General features: G+C 40.7%; 1 protein-coding gene across 3 annotated transcripts in view; it reads right to left on the bottom strand.

The window, feature by feature from the left end:
- The window catches only part of SLC25A13 (solute carrier family 25 member 13), a 101,713-nt gene extending 83,619 nt beyond the window's left edge, over positions 1-18,094 (bottom strand). The window contains exons 1-3 of one of the 3 annotated variants that reach the window (XM_018075497.2): positions 18,017-18,049; positions 15,785-15,799; positions 12,061-12,075 (exon numbers count right to left, since the gene is read on the bottom strand). In XM_018075497.2, coding sequence (XP_017930986.1) covers positions 12,061-12,075; positions 15,785-15,799; positions 18,017-18,028 — 42 coding nt within the window. In that variant the 5' untranslated portion in view covers positions 18,029-18,049. Of the gene's footprint in view, positions 1-12,060; positions 12,076-15,784; positions 15,800-18,016 lie in introns of all 3 variants that reach the window. The other 2 variants (XM_018075498.2, XM_018075499.2) reach the window with 2 other exon arrangements.
- Positions 18,095-18,908: the final 814 nt, after the last annotated feature.

The raw sequence follows: 18,908 nt of genomic DNA, 5'->3' as shown, positions 1-18,908 counted from the left end.
AGAACAAATGCAGCTGGCTTGTTCATAAGACGGTTTCCCCACAAGGATATTCCCAATGAACCACAGTATTTTTGCACACAAACAGATTAGGGACCTACACACAGTTACCAATTACATACAGACAGGAAAATCCTTGTCCAGTTTGTCCAATCCTTCCAAGGAGGTACAGAAACCAAGGTGGAAGTAGTACATATCTTCACAAAAACTGCTACAAGAATTTCCAAGAATACCTAATTGATGTTATGTAAAAATACATTTAGACTGTGTACTTCTGCAATTTTTCTACTTAAAGACCTGGAAAACAAAAGGACAATAAAACTGCGCTGATACTAAGGTAAAAATAGCTAGGCATTGTCATTACTCAGTAAAATTGTTTCGCTAAAGGAAAAAGCCAATACTGGGTCCAATACTATCCACTCCAAACTTTAAGCACATATCAGAAAATGCAGTTAGGAACAAACTGAACTATTGGTTTGTAGTCAGTCTCCAGACTAGGACAAGGATACAATTGCTGTCACTCCTACCACAAAAATCGATGCACCACACTACAGCAAGAAACTGAACCAGAAAACAAAATCTTTATTAAAACCAGAAATTTCTTTCACTTTTCCTATTGTTACGAGAAAAGGCTCAGCTCTCAAATCACTTTACCAATCCACCAAAAAGTGCTACCATAGTCTGCATGGTAGCAGATGCATCAGTCCATCTTCTTTCTCAAAGTAATATTCCCTATTGTCTCATAGTTCCCCTACCACACATTTTTACTCATATGATCTTCAGGATGGTGATCCAAAGATACACCAGCAAGGTATGTTGCGATGGCCACTATGCTGTGTTAAGAATGTATGTCACTGTTATCCCAATGTTTCTCATCAAACTAGAGCTCATGGCTCACTTGAAGAAATGCAATAAGTATACGTAAGATATATTATGGGTCCCTCAATAAAAAAGTTTATTTCCAAATGAGCTACTGAGAATGGTCAAATGACACTTTCATCCAGTCATGGGGATTTTTCAAAAATACCTGTCCCTCCTGCTCACCACAGATGGATGAGATGATAGATGCTAACACTGTTACTTTGCTCTCCGTTTTGCTTCCTTACACCTTTCAGAAATGGAAGCATTATAAACCCGATAAAACACATTTGGCGGCTACCTCAGCCCAGATTATAGATTCTCCCTTTTGATTCTCCCAGGGCGTGTTTTGTTACGACAGTACTACTGTACAGCCAATGTGCTGACCATAAACTCAAGACATCAACTGCCTCATGTTCATCTTCTGAAAGCAGTCATCCCAGTTCCAGCAATTTGTCTTCTAGAGCTAAACTTCAGGTTTACATCTAGCAGGAAAATGTTCATCTCACCCAAAGAAGCAAAGGATTGGAAAATTCTCCTGTGTAACAGCAGGATTCAAAGTACTTCCTGAAAAAAGCAGACAGTTAAGATACCTATTATCACTCAGAAATTATAAGGGAGAAGTGGCAGACTATTAGGCCAGAATGAATCTTATCTGGTACTCAATGTTACTAGCAAAAAATATGTATTTGGACCAGGATTAAGCAATGGTTAAGTGACAACTAAGACAAAAGGCTGTTTAACGCCATCGTTCTCACAAGGCAGCACCTTCAGGAAGCATCATCTCACAGCTAGGCAGAGCACTCGTGAGCTCTGGGAGACCCACCTCTGAATCCAATATACAAGTTATAACTTCAAGGTCCCCATGCCCATGTTGCTCAAGGTTCCCAACAGCAACAATCACTATGGGTTTCACCTGTCTTCGAGCTTCACACCCCAACAATCACCCAAATGCTCACTCTGCCCCTGGCATGGCACAAAGCAGCTTTAACACCCTAAATATCAGGAGCTTCCACCAAGAGGAGTCACAATCAAAAGATACAACACACCAGTATGATGCTGCACCCCCAGGGAACTTCTTGAGAGTCCTGCATTGTGCCTGACACCATGCAGTACACACAGCAACCTAAAAAAAAAAAAATCCCATGCTTTATCTGACACCTTCATAATTGCAGAACCAAAATAGCAAACAATGGCGGGAATAGAAATCTTGAACAGTATTACAAAAGGTTTCTCAGTGATTTTCTCCCCAAATGTCAACATAAGGTCCCAGTGACTGAGCAGGATGGTTTGCAGCAATAAACAAAAATCTGTTGCCTTTTGAAGAAAACAAACCAGGAGCAGTGCCACACAGGGGTATTGTAAGATAATCATCTGCTCTTATGTAACTACTAATTCTATGATAAGGAAAAAAAATGCATATAGATGTGCAATCAGTCCCTATAAATGTGTGGAAAGTTTATAGACACTGTCTGAGGTTGTTGCTAGAGTAACTTGTTATTTGTGACTTCATGCTTGTGAATGAGCAATTGAAACAAATATGCTGGAGGAAAGTTCCTATACATTACATACCTTGACTAATACTTGCATGACAGGAACTATGTAGGAATAACTGACAGATAAATGTGTTTTGTTTCAGTGTTGTGTTTTCTTCTTTGAACACAAAAGTTCACTTTTCAAGATCCTATTTTTAATCAATTCCATCTATTCAACTCTATTTAAAATCCTACACCTCAGCAGCTCAGAGAACTGGGAAGGGTGTGGGAGTGGGCATGAATCCTTATGTGAGCATGGATCCAATCTACTACCTTGAAAAGAACAAAAGACAACTGCACAAGGGAAACAGCACCACATGCGCAAAGTAAACCTATTAAAGGCTATAAATGGTGAGACTCAAAGAAAAGCTGCAGTCAGGAACCCTTCCTCACAGCTAACAAAAATAACAGGAGCATTCCAACACATACTTTGGAAAATGATAACACAGCGCTACTTCAAACAAAAAAAAATGTTTTTTATTTCTTTTTTTTCTCTACAGCACTAACCATAGTGGCACATTGTGTCATGAGAAGCATGGTCTGTGAAAGCCGAGTCAGAGTAAAGATCTACCTTATCTACCTTTTCCAGGTAAACATAGTCAACCTCTGAGTATGGAAAACCTGACCTTTCACATTACAAAATATCTGTCTCCCTTAAAGGCCTGTCATCTTAAAATATATATGCCAAAACATGTGTTTGCAAACATGCTCTCTTTTGCCCGTGAGCAAGGGTATAATTGTTTGTTCAACTCCCATCATATGGGTTTAAGTTTAAAATTATTACGTCATCTCCCTGAAGACAGGGAGTACAAAGTAAAGGCAGATTAACATTTTATTTCACAATTCTTACCTTCAGTATTAACAACAAACAAATGTCTGGTGTTTAAATATTAGCAGATTACACAGTTGCCACAGGACACTACAGTTGCATGACCTTCGTTCTTGCTGAAGATCTGAACAGAAAGGTGAAGCTATCAAAGAGGGTACTTGCAAATAATTTCAGTTTCATGTGGGAATATAAAATAACCCAATGAAGATTTATATCATTTATGTAAGGCACTGTAATACTAGAGGTTTATCTACCAATGACGCTGCGGATGCTTTTGAGAATGCACACAGGATCACCCTTGAGGAGAAAGGACAATGCAAAAAGAATCGTGTCTTGCAGAATATACCACCTAAGGAGTCTTTCTGCTGTGCCTTTGGCAACCGGACATGCCTGTCTCGTATTGGCCTTTTTAGCCACCAACGCGCTTGTAACAAACGTGGGTAGAGCCCTTCCCAAATCTTCGTTTGCGAAGCCCAGCCATGATGATCTACCAATGACTTGATGCAATCCAGTCAAGATTGTTAAAGAGTTCACAATAGTTCTCCATAATTTACAGAAGTTGTAAGATATCTGACAACAATAACTCAAACCTTCTAATCTCCTTAAGAAACTGTGGAAATATTTTCAGCATTTTAATACATTTTAATTACAAATGATTCTGATTTTAGCTTGAATGATTTTGGCTTCTCATCCGTAAGTCTATTTTATGATAGATACTTGCATAAAGCAATAACTGTTTCATTAAAACATTAAATTTACTTCTGCTGCATTGCCCTCAGAATATTTTTGTGAGATCACTTGGTTGCAGTGGAAATAATAATGATGTCAAACTGAACATTTTTATTAAAGATAGGAATTTAAAAAAAAAATCCTTAAATTACTTTCAGGCAGGCATCTTTAGAAGAGGGGAAAACAGATTTAAACCCTTTTTTTTTCCCAAGAAAGGAATTTTCATTTTCTTTGGGCACATTGTAGTTAAACTAAAATCTAAAAATACCAGATTAAACAAACACAGAGCAGAGTTTAAGATATTAGAGAAATTCTGCCACTATTCTTTCAATGTCTCATCAACCAGGAGCTCTTCCATTTTGTTCCTTGGGCATTTGGGCTGATGTCAGCACCCTGACATGACTAAACTAATTCAGAACAGTATGTCTGCTGTTCCACAGTACTCTACTTTTTAGCATCAACTGTCAAAACCATAGTAAAGTTCCAAAAACTTCTTTCTGATCAGTTGATCCAGCATTTTGAAATGCAAAAAATTAATGCTTCACCTCAAGAATATGCTGAGTTATCAATCAGTGGTTACACCTCAAAGCTTTCACAACCAGTCCAGAAAGTCTCCAGCGAACAGAAAAGCCAGGAGACCTCACACTGGTATTTATTATATACCCCTTTGTTTGATCAAACTGTGGGTCATGGACAACACAAAGTAGCACCCCCAGGCTTTCAAAAGCCTCATAAGAATTGTAGGCACATAATCTGTATAAAACTTCCTAAAAACATTGAAGGAAAATAAGTGAATTTGGCAGTCTTTCTGTGAATACTTTGCTAAGCTCCTTCCATCATTTTCAAAAGTTCAGTGCCCTCTTTCCCTCCTTCTCGCCCCACACATCCACAAGAAAAAGGGAAAAAGCTGGTTTACTATCCTTAACTTGTCAAAGGCACACAGAATAAGGAACTACTAAGTGCCATTTCAATTATACAGGATTTGGGTTGAATGTTTACACACTTGCGAATTAAGTATTCTGGTTTGGGCTATTCTCACAATTGAGATACTGAAGCTGTATGTTACATGTTATGGAAAATCAAAAGCAAATTGCAAGAGTTTTACAGTCACTATCATTTTCTTTACTCTGAGAAGCTCAAAACTTTTGTAGTATAATGTTCACAATGCAGAAAAGACTGAACCTGCTGCTCAACACCAGTCGGTCTTGAAAGAAAAGATGCAGATTGACCTAGGTCTGTTAACAGAGCAAAAGCAATTGCAGAAAGTTTGTTGTTGCCATGTTTTTCTTCCTTTCGAACAGCATCAACATGGGACTAATTCATGATCTTTAGCAAGTAGTTTCCAGTTAGACTGACACACAATGGCAAGCAGTCTTAGACAGGTGAAGTGACAGGAAGGAGGAAGGCTGACTTGATGTCAGTGACAAAAACTATTTTAATGGAAATGTGAAATTATTCAAAAATTTCTTCCCCTAAACACGTGAAGATTTCTCCAGTCAGGTTCAGACTGCACAATGGGCTGAGAGCAGGAATCAGGCAGACGCAGTATTTTTACATACCGTGGTTTTTCTAATGGCTTTTCATACTCAGTGCCTCACTTAAAGGTTTCTTCTGTCAAAGATCTGTTAAATGAGTGATGTTTCATCAAATAGTAGTTGTCAAACATGATAAAGACCTACAATAATAAAATACGTGACCAAGAGGTTTTAGTAGCCAAGGATCCAGGGAAGAGTGGAAATAGATTGTATTTCCAAGGCACAGAAAATGACAATAGTAACTAACAGCTGTTTGTTCAGAAATACAAATTTTCAGATCTTTTCTATCCTAAATTAAGATCTATATACCAGGTCATGCAATGGATGGATGTGACAGGGAAGTCCCATAACAAAGGACAGATGATAATGCTTGACTTCTTCTGCAGAATATACTTTTCAATTAAGTCCTTTAAGCAGGGAGACTCCTGCCTTGCTACTGATATGGGGCAACATCCTAGTCTCTCTCCCTCAGTTAAGAGCACATACCAGACCCAGACTTGACCAAGTAGATGTAGTGGGCATCTGGCGTAAAAGAACTGCAGAAAAGATGCAAAGCAACACCACAAACACACAAAAGTACTAAGAGGTATTAAAGGGGGAGATTTCATTTCTCAGTATTGGAAACGATACGTGCACACATTTGAACACACACCTCTAAACCAGAGCTGCATGCACAGACATAGAATGTTTGTGTCATGATCCCACTGACAGCCCTTTATGTTTTGGAGATGTTACCTGCATTTTGATTAACATCTATCAGTCTTTGATGAAAGATGTAGTCAGATGGCACTCAAGCTAGTCCAACACTGAATAATTTTCTCTAATTTATTCCTTTAATACCATTCTAATTTACTGCTTTACTCTGATGAAGTGGGCACATCTGGTAACTTCCCAGAATTAAATATCCATTGGCTGAGGCAAAACCCCAAATAAATGATGATTCTACTGGCTGAGAGAGTTCAGGAAAGTTGGGATAAGAAACAGCAACTTAAATATAAAGACAATTAGAATTTCTTCCTCCTACTAGCTGGATGATTGGCATCTGGCTTAGGATCATCCTTGTGAAAGCATCCTCCCCTGTCAACTAAGTGCACTTTTAGGCAGTATGCAAACACTATCAGAAAGAAGGTAGAAAAATGTGTGCCCTTCCATATCCTGAAATCTACAGGCATTTTTCTGTCTTTCAGAAAGAAAAACAAAGCATAGACAGTGCTAGTTATTTTTCTCTTCTCATCTCCTTGCAAAGCTAGCACTAAAAAAAGACTCCAACCTGCCACAGTGCCTTCTTTGAACCTTCCATTTCCTGTTAAGTTTAAACTTCATTTCTCAGATAGAAATGAAGGTTGGCTCCAGGAAAGAACATTTTTAAATCCTCAGTGAAAAAAGAACAGAGACTGAAAAATGTGAAGAGATAAATACAAAATAGCACATGGAGCTGGAAAAATCTGTGATCAATGACATTTTACATAACAATTTGAAGTCCAGTAAATCGATTTCAATTACAAAGGAAGTACCAACAAGATCACAGTGTCAAAAATAGAAGGAGAAAGAACAAACTCTATTGGGGAAATGATAAATGCAATTCAAATACATCAAATCACTGTTCTCATTCTTTTCCTAAAGTTTTTAGTCTAAGAAATTTGTTCAACTATATAAGAAATACTAAGACTTTGATCCCCCACACTTCCCTCCCTGTGCAGTTCCACAACTGCTCAGAAATGTTATATTTTAAATTTGCTTTACAGCTGTTCAACAGCCATGGTTTTAATACTTCAGAACACTAATTACATAAAGACATCTGAAGGAGGAGGGAAAACAAGGTCTGCTTCTACCTATTTATAAAGCTGGCAAATAACTGTAGTCATCTAGCTACACAACACCTTCTTCTGTATTCCACCTTTGGAATTAAGGTTACTCTTTCCAATTCTTCAATTGCCCTAATCATCAAGGCCATAACAATCATAGTTGTAAAAAGCACGTGTATTACTCTTCTGATAGGGTCCCATCAATGCAAAAATAGCATTTAAAAGCCTTGAAATTTTCATACTGATGGAATTTTTTTAAAAAAAACAGACTTCAAGAGTTTCAGAGTATATTATCTTCGCATGGGACTGATTTACAATGAGACTTGAAGATTGGAAAATAACTTAAAGACTACATGCTAATACTCTTCAAGTAAAAGTATTCTCTTGATATTTCTATTTTGAACAGAAGACACAAGCAAGTTCCAGCTACATAATCTGTGGCTAATCTCAATATAATATAACAATAGTTCTACAGATAACTACAACTCTAGGACTATCATCGCTGGCTTACCAAAACTTAGACCTTAGCAGCTAAATTTAATTCTGTATTCTTGCAGCTTTTAGCAAATAATATATGCTGGTCAAAAAGTACTTAATGCGCTTCAAAAAAGTCAATTTCTAAAAGATTCTTCTTCAAATTACAGTATATCATTTTTGTATATCAAATTTGTATATCAGTATATCAAATTTGCCTCCCTGATCAGTCTGTTTTGCTGTCAGACAGTCTGTCTCAGATACCCAAGAGAGGTGCTGGAGCAGTACAGTCTTTATCTGCTTTCTGTGAAGCACTGCACTTTACAAAAGAGATGATCCTACAGGTCTCAATAAAGACACGTTTGTGTGTCTCACTCCACATTAAAACAAATTTCTTTAATCCAGCAGTATGCAATATGATGCTGTGTTAACACCTTTTTTCATTATTTGCACCTGTTTTTAATCAAAGAGAAGTAGTAATATTTTAAACAGCACTAGTATGGCTGGGAACTCTTCACCTGTCATAAGGACAGTCTGTAATAAAGAATTAACAGTTTCAACAGAGGTTATCTGTCCTATTCATTGCAATCACAGCCACCTAAAATATTAACAGTATGAATGCCAAAAATGTGGAAAGACTAAGGAGAGAAGACAGGCTGAGAGAAGAGCAAAGAAAAATTGTCACTCAAGAATGGAAAAGTATTTTAGAATAACTAAGGCAATCACAAGTTACAGTAGTACTATTTATTACAATAAACTCAGATTGGCCAAGTTTTCCAAATATGGTATCGGGGGGGGTGGGGGGTGGGGAAACAAACCAAAACAACAAAAAACCAACACAATGATAACTCCCATAAAAGGTCTCAGGTATCTGTTCACAGAGGAAGCTCCATCCAGCTCTGATCCAAAGTCTTTGAGACTGGGTCTTCTGCTGAAGAGACAACCCGAAGTTATTTATGCTAAGGTGGACTGGACGATGAGGAACAAGACTGAGGTCATGTGGAAGTCATAGTCATAAAGGTAACAGTAACCTCAAACACAAACGCGTGAAATCTCCCTGTAACTAGGTTTTTAATTTTGATCTCTATACGTTTGGATATGGATAATTCATAAAATGTCATAGTGCTTAACAATTCACATATGTATCAATGATTCAAAAACTACCGACCCAAGGAAAAAAAACACAAATTACTGCATGGCACTCAAGGTTTCTTCACCTTCAGCACTAAGGTCATCCCCCTTTAATTTCTCACATTTCTGAAGAGTTAGGATTTCATTTCTGAGAGTTAGGATTTCATCAGCTGCCTGACTCCTACAGAGTAAGACTGTAGTCATCTTCTGTGTGTGGTGGTGAGCTAGGACTGATCAGCAGTGTTAGAAAAACATGTAGGAACCAGAGAGAATAATTAAGGCAAATACAACTATAAACTTGCCTAACACAAGAGGCAGTCACTCCTTCTACAGCAAAGTCAGTTCACATTTGAATATATAAATAAGCCAATCAGAGAAACATCTTTTTAAAACAAAAACAACACAACACTACAAACCATTCACAAGGGCAGTCTGATTTTTTATTTCTGCTTTCTTGGAAAATTTCTTTTAAAAATGTTCCTATCAGTCCAGTTCCTGGAACATATAGAGAAAATGGGACAAAACACTTTCAAAGAGTTGAGTATAAATACTTAAAAGGAAAACAATTACAAAGTTTTCTTGATATTTCAGGTCCATTTTTCACTCTCTCTTCTGAACATTTAAACTATTGCCCACTGGCATTTAAATAACTAGTGGATAAATAGTTGAACAATTAGTTCTATGACAACCTCACAGTTTTGCCTATGTAATACTTACAGTTATATCCCCATGGCTATATTCTTGTACCATGGCTCCTACCTTTAGGAAAAAAGTCCTGCCCATGGGATGGCTATCCCAGCATGAATCAAGCATGAAGGGCTGACAACAAACAAAACTGCCTGATACCCAAGCATAGAGCATTTTGGTAAAAAAACCCTGCCTTCTCATTTTTCTGCTGAGAAGTGGAAAATGCAAAAGTATCTATAAATGCAAGGCAGTAAATAGTCCTATAGTGGTCATACAAAACCCTCTGCAGGTTTCCAGCCTAATGTATTTCTGTGCTCAGAGACATCCACATAACTCTTTAAGCTGCTTTGCTGTGAACCATATTAGGGAACTGATCTGATTTAAAGAAACAAAACTAATATTTAAAAAAAAAAAAAAAGCTGTCACTTTTTGCTAACTCAGTTATCCCCTATAATTCAACCCAGGACCCTTACATTACTACTGAATTATCCAAGTCAAATCACAGCTTCATGGCTACCACTGGCTTTTAAAAAATGCAGTGACCTGGCAGTTCAGGAAACAAACAGCTACCTCTCCACACCAACCTAACCAAAAGAACAGCTACACCGAGTTCAGCCCTGGCATCAGAGAAGAAAGACAAACAGCCCGGTATTAGGAAGGCAAAACAGGCAAAGAACCAGTCACAGAGATCTGGTCTAGCCTAGCCTTGGACTCCAAAAAAGAACCAATAAGCTCCTAAAACTATGGAAGTAGTGATGATACTAAGAAGATTTTAAAATTATTTTAAAAGGTTTGGCTGTCTGGGCACAAGTCTGCCAATCTCAGTGTGCTCTCTACAAATAAAACGTGTTTGTTATTTCCAAACTCCACTTTGACCCACTTTGAGGGTCAGATCCATTAGCATTCTCCACTACCTCAGTTACAGCATGATGCAAAAACCATTCCATACATGAGCAGAAAGTCACATGCAATTTAAGGTTTTCAGGATTCCAGAAGTTTCACCAAGGTGCACACCCAGCACTGCCACAGCCCTGCCTGAGCATGTAGAGACATTTCAGATATGCTGACCCTGCACCCCAGCTCCAGCCCAGCAACCACACATGCAACATGTCTAATGTGCATTGGCACAACTGTAGTAAGCATCAAGCAGAGCAACCCTCCAAAACTGTGGCGGGTGGAGGTATCATTCATGCAAAATGCATCAACATCACTGGCAACAGAGAATCCAAATGTCCCCCCTCCCAGCTGGGTACCCTAATTGCTAGAAACTGAATCAGGTTCCGGCCCACTTGTCTGTCGTCCCAGTCCTTGTATTGTGTTGTGACTACACAACAGTCCTGCCTGAAACAGAGGTGCAAACCTTGCTGTTTGAAGGTCCTTCTGGGACATTGCTATCTTTTAATTTCCCACTGGCTGCCTTAGATGCCCTCTATTCAGCACACCAGCTGTTGTGGTACCTATTCCTGACACCTCAAGTAGGTTTCCTAATTCTATTTCCAAAGTCAAGTGGATAAAAAAGTTAAAGTATGTAGATGTTAATTTAAAGAGCACCAAAAAGTCACCTTTGCCTAAATTGTAGGTTCAGGTTTTCACATGGCCAAGAGTAAGCCAGAGTGCAAGGCAGATCTCCAAGGATCCAAAGAGTGGACCTTACTGGTCAGCATAAAAACACTTCTTGCAGGCTGCCTAGGCATGCAAAACATTATAAGTATACGAATCCAGCAACTGACATTAGGGACCTCACAAGTATCCAACAAGAGCAATGTGATTAGTCCTGCAACAAGCTGTATTTCTTCTGTTCCTTCTCTACAGTTTAGTGTACAAGCATTTATTTCCCCTCTCTCTCTCAAATATTTCTTTTTTTCCTCTTCAGAGAAAAAGAAAAATGCCAACAACCAATTCCTTAAGAGCAATTTCATCCTTTAACATGCTGGATTTTGTGCAGGTCAAGTAACATTTTTGGTAAAGAATATAATTGCAATTACATGTTTCTAAGAACTTGTAAATAGCATGACATTATTTGAAAAATTTATGAAAAATGCATTTACGGTGTTCTTTTAAGTGTTTTCACACAGCTTCAGTTGAAATTGCTTTACTCCAAAGCAATTGAATACAGAGTATTTTTATAAAGACCTCTTTGTCTCCCTGCAAATGATTGAAATACAAATACCTTCCAGAAAGAAAATGCACCAGAAAATATGCAACCTCACATTTTACTAGCCATAGTTATCTAGCACCATAAAACATCAGTTGCTCTTTCTGAAGATTGTGTTGTAGCTGAAGCAAAACAGCATTATTAGTAAAGTCAAGTAGTGCACAGAGGCCTTATGCAAGTTTAGGTTTGGCACCATACAAACATACAGGCTCTATTCAGTATGATAAAGCCATTCTACAGCCAAAGCAGTGGCAATTCCATAGATAAAAAGCAAAAATGAAGCAGCACATTCATGCCATCTTCCAGGAAATACAGTATCACGTACCTCCTTGTCATACTCCTGGGACAACATAGATAAATAAAATAAACATTGGCCTAAACAAGGTGGTCAGAAGACACATGGTTACCATTCAGGGCTGTAAGCTTCTGCACATTACAGCATGAGGAGCAGTGCCTTTAACATATTGTTTGAAGCACATTTGGAAATGCTTCTCTAACCTCCTGGTACCCAAAGCTGCATGGAAAGAGGAATTCATTTCTTGACTTGGTAAGATCCAGGTAACTTTAAACACTTTTCAGCAGGCATCACGAGAGACAAGACGTACACATAACTACCAGGTCTAGTAGCACTCTCCTAGGCTGTACTTGAAGCAAAGTCACCCTGCAATTCCTCTTACAGGGACAACATAACAGAAAAGAGCAAATTTCAAAAACTTGTTAAAACAAGTGGTAGTTGCAACACGTGATGCCATCAGTACCTCTCTAACACATTGAAGACATACAGCAACCTCGTTCATCACCTCCTCTAGCCCTCACCTTGCTCTGAGAAAGAAAGGTGGGGGGCAGGGAGGAAATAGTAGTACAAAGAAACAGATAAATTCAATTGAAACAAAAACCCCAGTGTAATAAAGCTCCTTTTCGGGGTAACTCAGTGTTCACTGTAGAAGAGAGCTGTATGGATTTCTTCCATGGCAGAGTCTCTCCACAAGTGCCTTTCCTAGGATTATTCTTGCCAGTTGGCCCTGTAAACTGCTGTGTGTCTTGTGAGACTAGGACTCAAGCATTCCTCCTAAGAGTAAATGTCATAAGCAAAGACTTAAGTAGTAAAAGAAACCAAATGAAACTAAACACATAAACAATGGCAGGGAGGACAGCAAAGGGGAGTAAATTATTTGGTTTCTCCTCTATTTCAGCTGCAGTCATCATTCATGCTACTTTGCACTTAGAGAAGGTTTGAAGTTATCAGCGCTCATACAAATTCAATGTTCCTCTATCAGGCAAATGCTGCTCTCTTAAGGTATCAAGATGCAGTAATAAGTCATAAGCAGCATAAATACATGTTTTTTCTGAGGGGGAAAGTGGAAAGAAGAGTCTCATGATACATATAGTGTTTAAGAATTTACATACTTCTGCACAATTCCAAAATATAACTACACATCAGCAAGCACCACTGGACCTGTACAGACTAGCAACAGGACTGTCCATGTGGATATTACTTAGTGATATCACATCCAAAAAAATTACCACAGTACCATTAAGTGCTATGATGGTATTAAGTCATGTACTATTAAGTACACAAACTCAGTTGTGCTTCAGGTAAACAGAGATGGACCTCTCCTTACTCACCAACCATGTTTCTCAAAGAGTGGTTGGAGCCTGTCCACAAGGGACTCCATTCCTTTCATGGACACAGTAGCCCATCGTGCTAGAATCCCTCACCTCTTCCTTTCTGAGGGCCCAACAAATTCATATGCAATGCAATGCAATTCTTCTCTTCCATTTTGATGGAGGAAGGGAAGAATGGCATCACTGAGGGCAAGAAGAGCGAATCCAGTCTGTTCCCAGGCACATCCCACCCTACTGCTAGCACAGGGGAGAGAAGTATGGGAGAAGGAGCTGAACGAACAGGCTCAATGGAGGTGGATGATGCATGAAGGGACATGCTGGGTGTGCATGATAGCAAAATAATCCAAAAAGTATGGTTGCACCAGCATCCAATAGTTTCGGCACTGTTTGGAATTGTGTTCACTTAGACTTGCATTGCCATGATGTCTGCATTTCAACCATCGCTTATGCAAACCTCACTAATTCACATCACCGAGTGCAAGCACTGGATCATTTCTGCAAATAAAAAGGCTTGTACAGTCAGGGCCTGAGGCAACTCCAATTAATTCAGCCAAGGTGATGCATATTGCAGGACTGGGGTGTTCAGCGGGAAATGTCTGACTATAATAACACCAAGGCATACAAGGAGCCTGTGATTGGGATTAACTGGTTTTGATATGGTACGGTTTAGGATTTTAGAGGTAAATATGGCAGTAACTAGAAAGAACATGTAACTCCACTGATACAGCTTCCATAGTAAACAGTTCCAGAAAAACACAAGAGGAAAGAAAATTAAAAAAACCTGTTAAATACATGAAAACTGCAAAATAAATTTTCTTTACCTTGCATTAGAACTATCCCAAATATTGTCACATAGCAACAAATCTCTTTGTGTTACATTATGTATATATTTCAGACAGTCAGGCACTTGTTCTTCGAAAGACTTATGCATGCACATAAAATTAAAGCATGCAAATAGTCTCACCAGGTACTGATATAAGGTTCATGCCTTCACCTTAACAGCCATTTTACAAGCTTTTTTAGCATGCAATATTTATGTTCACTTTGTACATAAGACAACAATTTTAAATCTGGGTAATACAGGCAACCAGTATATGTCCAATGGATAAAAGTTCACACGCGCACACGAAAAAACCAATTACATCACAAGTAGAGAGATACTCCACAGTATTTAAAAATTAACTCTTGTATCATTACTATGCAGTTCAGTACAAGTACTGAAATTTACTCACATGCTATTCATAGCATAGATGAAGTTTAATGGTGTTCAAGTGCTTCCGTGCTAGGCCCACTGTTTTTACAGTTTTCTAGGCTTTGATTTATCTCACAAAATTATTTGAGTTTGGAATTTTCATTAATGCAATTTTTAACTGTTTTGAATGCAGCTTAGTGGTTATGAAATACAGTTTAAAAATATTATATATACTAGCTCCCATTACAAAAATAAGCTTCTGACCTTAAGTTGAACAGACAAAGTAGCACAATAGCACAGGCAAAATCAGCTACAGAAAGAAGTCTCACAGAGAAGTATGTCAGAACTTCCCAATGAAAATATGTTTATATTTTACCAAGCAGTAGGACTTTAAAAAGACAGCAAGTCACAATTTGCACAAGCATGAGACAACAGCTGTGTCCAGAACTGTGTAGCAGTATAGGGATCAAGGGTAACTGACAGTCGCTCAACACAAACATTTAATTTTGCTGAAAAATACACACCAAGCAAGGGGCATTAGCTAGACTGTGTAACTTCTCTTTAAAACTATCTGGCTAAAGAGCAGAAAAACAACATTGTGGTTGCATTGTTAAACACTCAAAATGAAGAAATAAGCATGACACAGTATATAAAACATTAGTGCTTTGTACATGCGTTGTCATAAAGATGTTCCACATAGCCTATTTTTTGCACAATGCAGAAATAGAAGCCAGCACCTAGGATGGTAATTTAGTTACCAATGGGGTAATAATCAACTGGAAAATCTCACCTGTGGTTTTCACTGGTAATTTGTGTGAATACAATTTACAGCCGAGTTTTCCCAAAACATTTTCAGAAAATTTCTTCAAAGTTTAAGAAAAGACACGGATGTGCAACATACATTGTTGAAACATTGTGTAAGTTGCAAAACATCGAGTAATATACAACAAAGAAAATTAAATGGGACTGTAATGCCCATTTCTTGATACCTGAGTGCTTAACTACGCAGCCTTAACAGTATCCCGTTTGTGTTTTCCTTTTGACAGATTGAATTCCTAGAGTCTGCTTAAAATGTCAACATTTGAAATCTTGCAAGCGAAGACCAATTACATTCAATCCCAAATACTCATATGGCCAAAAAGGTATAATTAAAAAATTAAAGGAAGCAGTCATGCAGGATACTGGCAAGGAAAAGGTACTGAAGAAATTTTAGAAAAAGCATTTGACTCACCAGTCCATTGTTTGGCTGAGGTGAAAAAGGCAAACATTACTGAGATGCATCAGTGAGGAAGTTAGAACACAAATCAAGGCCCATGCCTGCAAGCACATGTGAGTAACTTCAGGCCCAGAAGCTCTTTCCGTGGCAAAGTTATCCATATGTGTGCTTGCAGAACCTAAGCTCAGATGTTACTGTTAGAGCAGAAATGCTACTTACATTTTGCTACTGATCTCAATAAAAATAGAAATTCACCTGAACAGCAACTGTTTCAACTCAAGAAGACAAAAGCGCCTTGAGGCCTCACAAGGTAACATAATAATTGATCCATTCTAGCTGCTCCCAGTTTTTTGTTGTTTTTTTTTTTAACATAAGTCACTCAAAACACATCTAAGCTTGCAAATGGAAGCCTTCTTAGGTGTACAGCCCCTATGTGAGGGCTGTACACCCTGCGGCACAAAGTGCTGTATCTATGTTTTGCAATGCACCAAGGTTGCTCATAATGCTAGGATTAAGCCATTATTCTTTTTATTGGATATCTCTCTGCCAAGCCTGATGTCACCCAAAATGTACAATATTCAGTTCAGTGTCTTGTTAAGTGTTGAGTCTTTCCAACACATGCTTCTGTAGATTTTGGAGGTATTAACTGCGTAATAAACCTCACTAAGAGAAAAAGGACACCACGCAAATGTGTAGAATGGACCATGCATGTTTACCTGATTAGACAAACACTAACTATATATACAGCATTTTTAAAGTGTATGTGACTAGTATGGATTCAAAGATTGCCAATTACGAACTACTGCTTGGAGAGGAAAAGGTAAGTAACACGTTTATAAATTCAGTGAATGGAAGACTTTAAAGTCTTTAAACACCAATAGTTTGGTAAGATGTAACTGATATGCTGTGTGTATGGAACGGTGGGCAATCAAAAATAAAAAAAAAGCTAGACAGGACAGCTGAGATTTACAAATAGTAAACGCAAGATCTGGGGATGATTGTTTCATATATCCTTGCAATGACGAATTGCATACTGCTCAATTTATTAAAACAGCATGCTGTTCAGATAACCTAAGTTCATACTGAGGAAGGTCCTGTCAGGAGCAGCTCTGTCATGCACTCACTGAAATAAAGGGGCATACAAATCCAGCCAGACTGGGCACATGTGCTGCACTGAGTTGTTTGAGGATGCTTTGTTTTCTGATGTTTCCTCAGTGTATGCTTTATCACACATGTCAACAAAAGAAGTACATGGAGTAATTTCTTTTTAAACTCTCAGTATTCAAAAATGAAACGTAACAAAAGTAGTTAAGTTGTGAAATGCCAACACTACTCATAATTTTATCTGCCATTAGATATGGCCTTGATCCAGATAATAGCTAATTTTTTTTCTGGGATGAAAGTGTATTACTAGGCAATTAATTAAAGTATTTCAATTAATTTATCCTTCTGATCAGCAAAAAAAACTAAATAGCAGGTATCAGCCTGACAGGAGAGCACTGAGTAGTGAAAAGGGTTGAAAATTATAACCAAATGTGGAAAGAGAAAGTAAAAACGGGTATATATGGTCAAAATGGGAGAAAAAGCAAAAAGGGACTACGGTGCTAAGGCCTGCAAGCAGGACAGGGCCAACATCTGTGCCCACTCCCGGCCCCCCCAGCCACTGTCCCGAGGACCCGCTGCATCCTCTCCAAAAGCGTGTGCGTGTGTAACATGTGTGTGCGCCTATATTTATGCGCCTCTACATTGTGTAACCATGTGCCCGGCGGGGCTCTCACTGAGGCATGCCGGCCCAGCAGCGCCGGCGGAGCCGCGCCGGGCCGGGGCGCGGGTTTTCCCGCGGCGGGCAGTGTGGGTTCAAGCGGCACCGGCACTGGCACCGTGGAACCGGTCAAGGGCACGGCGGGACGGGCACCGGCACGGGCAGAGCGGCCGCGCTAGTGTCATTGCCCGCCGATGGTGCAGCGCAGCAAGAAGGCGCAGGCCGCTGCTCCCGGGCGAAGGGCAGGTGCGGACCTGCCGCGCCGGCAACCCCAGCCCCGCCTGGCTGGGGGGCCGCCCGTAACCCAGCCCCGGCCTCCCCCGGGGCCGCCGAGCGTAGCGAGGAGGAAGGAGGGCCACCACGCCGGGTTTCAACCAAGGACAGGCCCGAGGTCCAAGCCTGGGGCAGCCGCCGCGCGCCGCGGCCCTTCCCGCCGCCGCCCGCGCCGCCCGCCGCCTCCCCGCCCGCCGGCGGCGGTGCCTTACCTTGGCAGCCATGCTGTGCCCGGCGCGGCCACCCCTTCCCCGTCCTTCCTTCCTGCGTCCCTCCCTTCCGACCCGCGCGCGCAGCTTCCCCGCCTGGCGCACTCAGCCCGCAGCGCCAGGCCGTCACCGCCGCTTTCCCAGGAGGACGGGGCGCCGCCTCCGCCCGGCCCGCGGGGCCCCGTGAATCGCCCGGCACGGCCGCGGCCGGCCGCGGTTCCACGCTGGGCCCGGGCGAGGCGGCGGGAGATGCGGACCTCGGCCCCGTGCCGGCGGGCCGCCGGCGTTGCGGAGCGAGCACTGCCTCACCCCTGCGAGGGGACCCGATCGCCCTCGGGACTCCTCCTCGGTTACCGCCGGTGGCCCAGCGGGCGCAGAGACACTCCGAGCTCCGAGGGCCTCTGCGGCCGCTGGAGACAGTGACCCTGTCGCCAGCTGGAGGCTCGTGCTGCTGACCCCAGGGATGTCCCCGCCGTGTGCCGGACACGAGGACACCGGGACAAGCAGCAGGATACCGACACCTGCACAGCAAACCCTGATGTTTGCTTCCCTGCGAGTCAGGCTGCTGTTTGAGGGATGCTTCATCGAGTTGCAGCATCCCCAGTTATTCTGGGATGTCCCAAGAACGATCTGTGCCTTCAATCAAATTTTACCAATGCTGTTTTAGTTTCCAAGTCAGCATGAGCATGACACACAAGCAGCCCCAGGCCTGTACCCGGGATGATCACACCTACGGCACGCTCAGCACCACAGGCAGTTTGCAGACTGCCCGCGGACAGCCTGTCCGGGCATGTTTGCCGATGCACCATTTGCCATGCGGGCTGTGGCTGCCACCAGGGCAATCGCCAGCGCTGCCAATGTCCGCTCTGGCTGGCCTCAGAGCTTCTGGCTCCTG

Source organism: Manacus vitellinus, unplaced genomic scaffold (genome assembly GCF_001715985.3).
Source record: "Manacus vitellinus isolate BGI_N305 unplaced genomic scaffold, ASM171598v3 scaffold_3_pilon, whole genome shotgun sequence".
Taxonomy (NCBI): domain Eukaryota; kingdom Metazoa; phylum Chordata; class Aves; order Passeriformes; family Pipridae; genus Manacus; species Manacus vitellinus.
Note: the sequence above shows the minus strand (reverse complement) of the source record. Positions and strands in the feature narration are given on the sequence as shown.